General features: G+C 41.3%; 1 protein-coding gene and 1 long non-coding RNA gene across 5 annotated transcripts in view; both read right to left on the bottom strand.

Moving 5' to 3' along the window:
- Positions 1-353: 353 nt before the first annotated feature.
- LOC115469201 lies at positions 354-2,571 on the bottom strand. The gene is made up of 3 exons (XR_003941971.1): positions 2,278-2,571; positions 868-873; positions 354-364 (listed from the first exon to the last, which is right to left on the bottom strand). It is a non-coding gene; the product is annotated as an uncharacterized LOC115469201 (long non-coding RNA).
- Positions 2,572-2,580: 9 nt separating this feature from the next.
- Positions 2,581-12,120, bottom strand: part of MID1 (midline 1) — a 496,103-nt gene continuing 486,563 nt past the window's right edge. For all 4 annotated transcript variants that reach the window (XM_030201611.1, XM_030201612.1, XM_030201609.1 and 1 more), the window contains exons 9-10: positions 6,644-6,851; positions 2,581-4,475 (exon numbers count right to left, since the gene is read on the bottom strand). In XM_030201611.1, coding sequence (XP_030057471.1) covers positions 4,127-4,475; positions 6,644-6,851 — 557 coding nt within the window. In that variant the 3' untranslated portion in view covers positions 2,581-4,126. The remainder of the gene's footprint in view (positions 4,476-6,643; positions 6,852-12,120) is intronic.

The following is a 12,120-nucleotide window of genomic DNA, read 5'->3' as shown; positions in this document are numbered from 1 at the left end:
GTTAATTCATTTTAGCTGTAGTTCCAGTCCTTAATATGTGATCCTCTGAGCCACATTGTACTTTTCTCTACAGAATATCCTTTGTGAAATTTCTTATTCTTTTAGGTATAGTTGTCATACCTGCATATCTGCTAAAAACAGTGTGATATATACACATTTTTTTATTACATACAAGATGCCGACTTAAGGTAACAGGCTGGTATTTTGGAAACCATGATAGAAAAATGTCTTCCCCTTCTGCATGAAGAAAGACATATCTGTTCATAGAATGTTGGCCAAAATCTGGCTCATCTGTAAATGGACCCTGGACATGTTAATTTAAATTTTAATATATATTTGTTTAAAAAGAGCCATGTAATCATTACTCTACTCAGAAGCTGTTTAATACAGTATCATAAGGCAAATGTTTGTTTTTTTACTTTCGTGTACCAAGTTTAGAAAGCTAATTCTAAAACTTTGAAGCTACCTCCCTTGATCTTGAGTTTGTTTGTTAACAAAGTGCATTAAAGGACACCCACAGCAAAATTTAAAACAAACAAACAAAAATTATTAGAAACCACTTTGTGTTAGGAATGCAATTTTTAAAAATCACGTTACACACTTTTAGATTGTAAGCTGCTCAGATGGTTTTATTGTTGGGCGGGATAGAAACTTTTTAATAAACTTGAAACTTGATCATCAACAAATCAGTGGCTACATGGGAAAGTAATTCTTTAAAAGGTTTAGGGTCCTCTTTACTAAGGTGCGCTAGCATTTTTAGCGCATGCTAAAAATTAGCACATGCTAATGCTAGAGACACCCAATGGGTGTTTCTAGCATTAGCATGCACTAAAAACGCTAGCACACCTACAGTGCAGCTTAGTAAACAGGGTCCTTACTGTCATATGTCATTCCATATTTCCTACATTTCCCAAAATAATCACACATGTATAAACATTACAGTAAACATACTGAGCCCTGTATCTAACAAAGATACCAGTGTAAGAGAGAAATACACAAATTAGTAATCATGCAGACAGCTTTCCTCTTTAAAGCTCTATTCATAAAAATCTCTGACAGCCTAACAAGTTTTCCATGTCGTTCGCCTCTTTCAAACTGGACTATTATAATGTGACTCAGAGAAATTTTTCAATATTACTTTTATGTATTCAAGGTGCTGCCTTATTCTGACTTCCTCTGTGCTCCTCACACTCTACTCTGCACAAGAATTTTTGCAAAGACCGCAAGGGGTTTAACTTAAAAAGATCTTTAAAAAGAGCCAGCCCTGCAATGGAAGTGGCTGAGGCTGGAACAGTTACATTAAGGCATACTCTAACACGTTCATAAAACCTCAAGGTCCAGAAGGGAAAGGGCTTGAAAAAGGTGTTTGGTTGATTGCCGATTGTGAGTCCCTTTTACTAAGCCACGTAAGCGTCTGCGCACACCCAATGCACGTCAAAATGGAGTTACTGCACAGCTACCGCATGGCTCTTGTGGTAATTTCATTTTTGGCGTGTGGCCGAAAAATAATTTTTATTTTCTGCCGCGCTTATCGGACGTGTGCCAAGTGGCATTTGCCACGCGTAGGTCATTACTGCCCAGTTACCATGTGAGACTTTACTGCTAGGTCAATGGCTGGTGGTAAGGTCTCGTATCCAAAATGGATGCGTGGCAATTTTCATTTTGCCACATGTCCATTTTCGGAAAAAAGTTTAAAAAGGCATTTTTTGTAGATGCACTGAAAAATAATTCTGTGCGCACCCAAAACATATGTCTACACTACCGCAGGCCATTTTTCAGTGCACCTTAGTAAAAGGACCCCTGTACACTGTGCTTCAGTGGGGAAGGAGGGGGAGGAGTAGTGTGTGTATATACACTATCCCCCCCCCCCCCCACACACACACATTTACTAAGCCATCCTAGCAGCTGCTGCACGGCAATGCCTACACAGTCCATTCAAAGCGAATGGGCTGTGTCGGCATTAGCTCACGGCAGCTGCTAGCGTGACTTAGTAAACGGGAATGTTTCAAAAAATATATATATAAAACTTGTTTTTTGCATAACTCTGTGAAAACTTGATCAATTTCAATAACACTTGGGATATATCCTGAATAAATTTGAAATAAGCCTACAGCAAATGTTGAATTGAAAATGGCCCCTGTTGGCACGTACACATGCTTGGAGTCATTTTCTCCATTGATCAACTACAACATCAATGAAGCCCTGGCTCAAGTTGGCTTACACCTCAGCCAGACGCTGCTTGAGATCATCAGTATCACGAATCAACCTTTCATAAACAAGTCTGAATTGTTAAGGAACAAAACGTCTGGCAAAATGAAATCTAGAGTCATTCTCAGCAGTAGTTGGATGGTTTCATGAGCATGATGAGCAGGTGTACTGTCTTGCTGAAACATGTAAATGTTGCCAGCAAAACACTGAATGGCCAGTAGCACTTGTGGTGATACTAGTAAAATTTCATGATAGTATTTGCCTATTTTGATCCTAGGCAACTGGGTTTGGTTCCCACTGCAGCTCCTTGTGACTCTGGGCAAGTCACTTAACCCTCCATTGTCCCAGGTACAAATAAGTACCTGTATATACTATGTAAACCGTTTTGAATGTAGTTGCAAAAATCACAGAAAGGTGATATATTAAGTCCCATTCCCTTTCCCTGTGTTGCTGAAGAAAAGTTCCATGCTTCCCATTTTGGACACTCCAACAGAGACCATGACCAATTTGCTAAATGTCAAGCGAGTACGCAGAAGATGATCAACAGCAATATCACACTTCTATGTAATCTGTGCATAAGGTCAGTCATTTTGGGTGTTGATAAGTGACTCAACCATGAAAAGGTTCTCATCTGTTAACCAAATGAAATCAACAGCATGTGAGGGGAACCTGTGATGAGTTGCTTAGACTGTGTTATACGAGTAATGCAATTGTTCTCAGTTAGCTGTTGTGCTTGCTGTAGGTGAAGATCACTGTGGATGATTTGAAACACTGCTGACTAATTTGATGAATGGACTTGTGAATTTTAGGTGCATCCTAAGGACTCAGCATAAGTTCTTCAACTGTCATGATGTTTTCTTCAGTGCAATCTGATTGGTCCCTGCCACTTCCTGTCTTGTGATCAGTTGAACCTGTTTTTCTCAATTTCTTCAAATGTATTCTACACTTACCTTTTTCCATATTTTGTTCTGGAAACTCTTGCACCAGTCTACAAGAACCATAACCTTTTGCATACTCCTGACTGAAAACTGTTTATGTCTGAAGCAAAATGAAGTCTGCATGTGTCATAACAACAGTCCCTAGGTGGTGGTGATATCATTTAGGTGGCCAGCGTGATTGTTGGCTTATTGCAAATTTATTCAGGATGATATATCTCAGATTTTGGGGCCCTTTTACTAAAGCTTAGCATGCTCTAAATGCTAAGAAGCCCATAAGTATAAAATGTGCTTCTTACCATTTAGAGTCCACTAAACTTTAGTAAAAGGGCCCCTTTATTGAAATTGGTCAGGTTCTTACAGAGTTTTGCAGAAAATAAACTTTGTATATGTATTATATGTATGTATATATATATATATACATATATACATATATACACACACGTTATATCTATAAACAGTTGCCAGGTGATTTCTTCAATGTGTGCAGCAGATAAAAAGTCTCTACTGTTTTTTTGTCTTCACTTATGCTATGATGGTGTGGAGAGTTGCAAAGCTGCTGAAATCTGTACTATCTTTTAAAATTCTGAGTTCCATGAATGTGAACAAAAATGCATTATTTTGGCGCAGTTCATGCTACACAAGTTCCCCGTGAGCAAGTAAAATATATATATGTATATACGTAATGGGAGTATAAAACTGTAATGACTTGGGCCTTTAATGTGCAAAAACATGTAACTTCTACAAATTTTAATTCAGATTTTTTTTTATAAATAAAATTTATAAATCTTCCTATAAGAGCAGAAATACAAAACAAAGAAAAAAGTTCTGAGAAATTAAAGCCATCTCTTGTGCAAAATGCACAGAATGCAAACATAGTTTAAGTCCAAAGGTGGAGTCTTGGACAATGTATAAAAAGTATTCATGGAAAAAAATGTCAGTTCCAGGCAAATTCCTATGAATATCTTGGAACCTGATGTTAATCATGGCAGCTGCTCTGTGCAGTCCAAATGATCTGGTATTGGAAGGCCTGTTAAAATCGTCAAACCTTTATTCCAAACAGTGAGTGTGGGGCACACAGGCTGAGTGAATGATATGTCATAGGTGTAAAGATGTATAGCATTGACAGCATCATAGAATGCCAGTGAACCATTGTCATAATCCAGCAGAATGCCGATACGACGGAGATGGGGCACTGGCTCTATAGGATTCTCCTTGCTGTTGTGCCTTACTACCCAGTTATTATTGCAGCGACAGAGTACCCAAGAGGCAGAATTTTTCCCAATCCACTCATGTTTCGGCGCTGATTTATATGCGATCCCAAGGGCATACCTGGAAAATAAAAAGAGGAAAAGCAATGGATCATGCCATACTAAGTCCCACAGACCGCAGCAGTATTCAAATCTAAATAACAAGCACAAAAGAACAAAGGACCCTCACGCAGGTCAAAACAAGCAGCCAAACACAACTAAGGTGACAACAAAGATGATGAAAAAAACGTCCAACAGACTCAGTGCGTTCCCAGCTGAAGTTTTATTCACAAAATGCAGTGGACTCTCAACATGAATCGTGTTTCGGCCACAGAAGACTGCCTCGGGATTCCCTGTAGTGTGTTAGCATTAGATTTCTGAGCGCTCTACAAAGTCCAGAGACAGCACACCTAATAACTGATGTGAGAAAACAAGAGCGTTCACAGCCAATGTCGCCACAAATGTACAGCATCTTTATCGTCACCTTCGCTCTGTTTGTCTGCTTATTCAAATCTAAGCTGCATAAAATAAACAAGCCTGATCATGTCATGGTGCTTCTGGCATGGCCAACATTCAATGAGACTTTTTGTCAGTTTTAATCTTCATTTTCTACCCCACTGTGTGAACATCCAGATCATGCAAATGTCTTAAGGGGCCTTTATGCTAAAGTGCGCTAAACAGTTACCCCAGTTATAAATGGTACCTAAAGTTAGGTGCCCAATAGCGTGCTCAGTTACATAATAGGGTCACTTACATGCATAACATAAAACTAGTTAATTGGCTCTAAATTGGCATTTAATTGGAGATAAGTAGCAATAATCAGTATTAATAAGCACTAATTAGCAGTCGCGCATATAACTGAAATGCCCTATTTTGTAAACTAGTTTCTCTCACACACACACCTGCCCTTCATTGCATATGTGCCACTCAGTCTTTCCTTTCACTTTCTTCGATTTTTTTCTCTTCTTCTTTGGTAATCACCCATCTTGATTACTGTAACCCTTTGTATGCTGGTCTACCCCTTTACCCCCAGATTCTATATAGCGTGCCTAGAGTTACGTGCGATTCCGTGCATATATCTAGGCGTATTCTATAACTAGGTGTGTAGGCTAATTGTTTTAACAAGCCAATCAGTGTTAACAGCTCTTAACAAGTAATAATGAGCACTTATTGGTAAAAATTAGAATTTACACGCATACATTGTGAAGCGTATTCTGTAAAGTACTGTGTCTAAATTCTAACGCATGCAGGCAAAAAGGGATGTGCTTAGGGGCACTGAAATGGGCATTTCATGGGCGTTCCAAAATCTATGTGCATTGTTATAAAATATGGGCTAGTGTGTGTAAATCTACGTGCAGGGATTTACACCAGCTTTTCGTTGCCATAAATGGACACATGTAGATTAAGTTGCATGAACTATGCTTAAGCGTATTCTAAATACCGTGCATAGATTTGCGCATGGTATTTAGAATACGCTTAGGCGTGATTGCCTAATGCGTGTTAATTTTAGGCGCCATATTTAGAATTGGGCCCTTAGACCCTAAAATGCCTTCAATTGGTTCAATCTAAGCTGTCCATCTCTTATACCACTCTATACCTTTCGATTGTCACTCCCCTGCTCTTTTTTTCAGCCCACATTCAGTTTAAATGTTTAACTCTTGTTTTCAAGTCTTGTCTTCCTTCAGCTCCAGATTACCTATCCCGTCTCCTTATCCCTTACACTCCATCACGCTCACTTCGCTCTGCAACTGCTGGTCTCCTCCAACTCCCCTTCCCCCTCAGTTGTTCATTTTGACTCTACCCGTGCCTCTGCATCAGGGGTCAATGAGTTATTCTCAAGAAATTGAGAATAACTCATTGACCCCTGACGTAGGTGCTGTGTGCCGAAACACGGCCCGTGTCGGGTTATCAATACAAGGTTGATGTTCGAGCTACATTATTAAAAGATCTGTGTTCCTATTTTGAAGTGCTTTCTTTTTGTTGCTTTGGTCTTTGACTTGTACTTTGTACCCTCTCTGTGTGTGCTTTTGGTCCCAAAATCTGGAACACGCTGCCTGTTCACCTTCGATCTGAATCCTCCTACATTAAGTTTAAAGTGGCCTTGAAAACCTACCTTTCCAAACTACTCCTAATTTTTCTCTCTCTCTTAATTTCTAGCAGCCCATTCTAGTGGAGTGGAGGAGTAGCAAGGAACATGAGTACAGACTAACACAACAAAAATAATAACCATTAAAATGTTAAATGTCATACCATGTACTTCCAGTAATTGCTACCTCCCAGTAATGGCGGCCGCTGTCAATAAATACGTTGCCAGCGACCCCGTAGCTTCCTTGGCTGCTAAAGCGCTCTGGTGTGTGGCTTTTCTTGGAGGAAGTTTCATCACGCTCAACTGTCAGGTTATCATGAGACACCTTCAATTTTCGGTGGGCAGTTTTAGGGTCCAGCTTGAATGGCTGACCTAAAATAATAAAAAATGAAATACAATTCTAGTGAAATTTGCCTAAGACTATTGTGCACCATCTACGTGATTTCTGCCCCAGACAGAATGTTTTCTGTCAACCAGCAATCAACATCTCCTTTCCCAAAGCAGAACAAATGAAACAGATTCCAGAAGTGTGCCAAAGTTGCAACTAATGAAAGTAGTTTTGTGTGGAAGTGAGCGTAACATCTACTGAGACCAGATGAACCATAAGTAGTAGTATAAATATGGCTTGTAATTATAGTTTGGAAAAAAAAAGTCAGTACTGTATTTATTTTTTAAATAATGCTACGCAGAATGTTACTACTTCAATTTCTCAACATTAGGAGGAGTCTCAGATCATGTCAGGAAAATCAATGTTTAACAAAGATGCCAGGAAAAGGAAAGCCAGTTAAGCTCTGTCAAGTGTACAGTGCTGCGTACGTCTAGTAGGCTTTAGAAATAATATTACATTGTGACACCTTACTCTGTGACCTAAGGGGCCCTTTTACTAAGCCACAAAAGCATCTACGTGTGCCCAACATGCGCCAAAATGGAGTTACTGCCCGGCTACCGAGTGGCTCTTGTGGTAATTTCATTTTTGGCGCATGTCCGACACGCATATTGGATGTGCACCAAGTGGCATTTGACGCGTGCAGGTCATTACCGCCCGGTTACCATGTGAGACTTTACCGCTAGGTCAATGGCTGGCGGTAAGGTCTCAGACCTAAAATGGACGTATGGTAATTTTCATTTTACCGCACGTCCATTTTTGGCAAAAATTTTAAAAAGGCATTTTTTACAGGTGCACTGAAAAATGATTCTGCACACGCCCAAAACACGTGTCTACACTACCGCAGGCCAATTTTTAGCACACCTTTGTAAAAGGGCCCCTAAGTCTGCCTTCAGTGTTTCTGAGTTCTCTTGGTGACATCTCGGAAATATACTGATCTTACTGTCAAGAAACAAGTCATCCCTGTGCTTGAAAAAGAGGTGCATGAGCTACTTGCAATCTGACTTCAAAACAAATAAACTACCAGAGCAGCAGTTATTTCACCAAGTCAGTGTCTGAAGTTTCCAGAACATCAGAAACATCCAAATAGAAGGAAGCAGCCCTAATTCTCCTACATTAGAAATCGTCTTAGCAGTGTGTGTGTGTGTGTGGGGGGGGGGGGGGGGGGGGGGTTAGTATGTTTTTTCTTTATTCCTATTGTCCTCATTCTTGTTTACATGACCAATGTACTTTTCTTTAGAAGTGTTTTGCTTGGCGAATGTAATGCTTGCAGTTTTCAATAATAATACGAAAAGAAATTTTAGTTTCACCCACAATGCATGAAAAGTTATCCTGCCAGTGATGCTACTCTCTACCATGATACACTTCGCTTTTCCAGTATACCACAAAGTGCAGGGAAAGCCTAAGGGTCCTGTTTACTAAGGTGCACAAGCGTGTTTAGCATGCGCTAATGCCAGAGACACCCATATATTCCTGGAGTTGTCTCTAGCATTAGCACTTGCTAAAAACAATAGCACGTCTACAGCGCAGGTTAGTAAACAGGGCCCTCATTTTCTGCAGGACATCTAGAGCAGAAAATAGACATTTACATCTGTGTGATCAACCCCCCCCCCCCCCTTAAATTTTATGGAAAGCTCACTGAATGTGGAGCCTTTTCCTATAATCCCCTAATTCTATCAACATCACCAAAAATTGCAAGTGCCCAAATTTGCATGCACAATTTATTAAATAATGATCCAATTAGTGCCAATAATTGGCTTTGTAACAAGCAATTTTTGGCACTAATTACATTCAATCAGTATTTATGCACGTACATTTAGGCGCAGGATCTGTGCCTAAATATTATGTGCGGCCCCAAAAAAGGGGGGCATGGAAACGGGAGGGTCATGGTCATTTTGGGGCGGAGCATGGGTGTGGTTTTCAGTTACGCATGCAACTGGGGCAACACACCTAAATTTAGCTGCAGGCATTTGAACCACGTTTTTGCTGGTGCAAATGGCAGTGCCTAAATTTACACATGATCCCTGCGCTTAAGTGGTATTTTATACACTGCGCCTTACTTTAAGCACGGCTTATAGAATAGTGCTTTTTTCAGCATCGATTTTTTAGGTGCCATATATAGATTTCACCCCAATGAAGTGGAGGAGTGGCCTAGTGGTTAGAGTGGTGGACTTTGGTCCTGGGGAACTGGGTTTGATTCCCACTGCAGGCACAGGCAGCTCCTTGTGACTCTGGGCAAGTCACTTAACCCTTCATTGCCCTAAGCTGCATTGAGCCTGCCATGAGTGGGAAAGCATGGGGTACAAAAAAAATATACATATTTATCGTGCTGCTAAAGAAGTATATCTATATAGTGAAATACACAGCAAAATTATTTACTACTAGTAAAACAGGCCTGTTTCTGACACAAATGAAACGGGCGCTAGCAAGGTTTTTCTCTGAGTGTGTATGTTTGAGAGAGTGTGTGTGAGAGTGACTGTGTGTGAGAAAGTGAATGTGTGAGTGTGTGCGTGTGACAGAGAGAGAGTGAGACTGCTGGGTGTGAGTGTGTCTCCTCTGTCCCCTGCCCCCTCCTCCAGCCACCCAGCGATTCTCCTCTGTCCCCTGCTCCCCCTCCAGCCACCCTGCGATTCTCCTCTCTCCCCTGCCCACCCTCCAGGCACCCAACGATTCTCCTCTCTCCCCTGCCACCCCTCCAGGCACCCAGTGATTCTCCTATCTCCCCTGCCCCCCTCCAGCCACCCAGCAATTCTCCTGTCTCTCCCCCCCCCCCCCCCAGCCACCCTGTGATTCTCCTCTCTCCCCTGTCCCACCCCTCCAGGCACCCAGCGATTGTCCTCTCTCCCCTGCTCCCCCTCCAGCTACCCAGAGATTCTCCTCATTCCCCTGCCCCCCCCCCCAGCCACCCATCAATTCTCCTCGTTCCCCTGTTTACCTCCGTCGAAGCGGCCGCATCTTTGAAAGCCCTGCCCATCTGTAGCCTTCCCTTCGACTTTGTTCCCTCTGAGTCCCGCCTGCTGACATAATTTCCTCTTTCCACAAGGGCAGGACTCTGAGGGAACAAACTCGAAGGGAAGGCTAAAGATGTTGCGGTTGTGCCTCGTGCTGCTATCCTGTGGTTGGTCAGTGCTGTTTGTGACGAACCCGGAAGTACATGACGTCAATTCAGGAGATGGATACAGCGTTAGAGGCAGCATGAACCCTTCAACCTTTCACTGCCATGGAGTCAGCTTCAGAACGTTGGAGGTGCTTTTTATTATATAGGATTACTGTTACTTAAGCATTCAGCTCACGCCTTTTTCCTAGGTGAGTTACATTCAATTACAGGAGGTATTTTCTCTCTCCTAAGTGGGCCTATAATCTAAATTTGTACGTGAGGCAATGGAGGGTTAAGTAACTTGCCCAAGGTCACAAGGGACCATGGTATGATTTGAATCAGGCTTTTCTGGTTCTCAGTCCACTGCATTAACCATTAGGCTACTCATTCATAGAAGAATCCTTTTTATTAAAAAAAAATAATTACAAAATAAAGTGCGGTTTGCACATGTAAGTAGTGCTAATTGGACATTTAAGTGCTGATATTGCTCTGTACACATGTAAGTAGGGCACTTGCATGTGGAAATAGTAGCTTTTCTAAAACCTCACACTAATTAAGGAGCCACGCGTTGTCATTTTTAGGTGATTCTAAACACTTGAGAGATAAGTAAACTTCCCCCTGTAAGATCTCCTTCAATATCCTGGTACAGACAAGAAGTTTTCTTATTGCTTTTGCATGACTTAAACCTGGTCTACATATAGACATATCCAGGGAAAGAAGAGGCACAGAAAAGCTGCTGCAAAAGTCTGTATGTCAGAAAAGAAGCTGCCAAAGAACCAGTGGCTGACAAAATAGAAATGTATTAAAAGAGCAACTTTAATGGTAAAATGTGCTTGTTTTATCCTACCATACACATTTCAGCAGCAGGGGCCCTTTTACAAAGGCTTACTGAAAAATGGCCTGCGGTAGTGTAGAAGCGTGTTTTGAGCGCACACAGAATTATTTTTCAGTGCACCTGTAAAAAATGCCTTTTTAAAATTTTTGCCGAAATTGGATGTGTGGCAAAATGAAAATTGCCGCGGGTCCATTTTGGGTCTCAGACCTTACCACCAGCCATTGACCTAGCGTAAAGTCTCACGCGGTAACCGGATGGTAATGACCTGCGCGCGTCTGATATGCACATTGGACGTGTGCCAAAAATGAAATTACCACAAAAGCCACGCGGTAGCCGGGCAGTAACTCCATTTTGGAGCGTGTTGGGCACACGTAGACACTTATGTGGCTTAGTAAAAGGGCCCCTCAATGTATGAAGGTTGTCTACACTGGGCTTCTCGAGGCCAGTGTGAACTGCTTCAAACCCCATGCAAAAACATTCATTGTGGTAAACAAGTTTTTTAAGGTGTGTTACATGTCCCTATTACATGGAGCGAACGCGCCCCTGATGCAGGCTGTCCACTGTCAAAACATGTTGAGCTTTTACTACAATGCAAGTTTGGTAGGATGATGCAACCACACTTCACCATTAAAGGTCGATCATTTAATAAATCTCTTCTATTTTGTCAGCCACTGATTGGTTCTTTTGGCTGTTTCCTATATGCAGACACAAAAATTTTCCAAGGTCTATATTTATTTCCATTCTAAAGCACATGCATATTTTGAAGGACTGTCCAAAATATGCTTGCTTTAAATCTATGAAAGCTGCAATATAAACATGTAAGGAATCAGGGCCATGCCTTGGGTCTCTGGCGCCCCCCTGCAGACTATCAGTTGGTGCCCCCCCTCCCCCCCCCGTGTGGCACAAGATGCAAAGGAAATAGGAGCTGAAAGATGGCGTGCATATTTGTGGGATTGCTCAACAAATAGATCACAAATAATATTTTATGATTTTTAACCGTGAAAATGATTGCTCACCACTTGCCACACTGACAGGAATTATCAGCAATATTCTTAGAAACAAATTGCTATACATTGCAAAATAAGATAGCAGATGTAAATTCTCAAAGTGGACATATTCCAAACGCTAACATGAAAATAAAATGATTTTTTCTATCTTTGTTGTCTGGTGACTTTCTTTTTCTGATCATGCTGGCCCAGTATCTGATTCTGCTGCTATCTGTCCTCTTAACTCCGTTTCTAGGGCTTCCTTTCCAGTTATTTCTTTACTTTCCTCCTTTCTTCTTCATTTCTTGCTCTATATCCATTTCCAGCAATTTCTCATC

This window comes from Microcaecilia unicolor, chromosome 4 (genome assembly GCF_901765095.1).
Source record: "Microcaecilia unicolor chromosome 4, aMicUni1.1, whole genome shotgun sequence".
NCBI classification, from domain to species: domain Eukaryota; kingdom Metazoa; phylum Chordata; class Amphibia; order Gymnophiona; family Siphonopidae; genus Microcaecilia; species Microcaecilia unicolor.
Note: the sequence above shows the minus strand (reverse complement) of the source record. Positions and strands in the feature narration are given on the sequence as shown.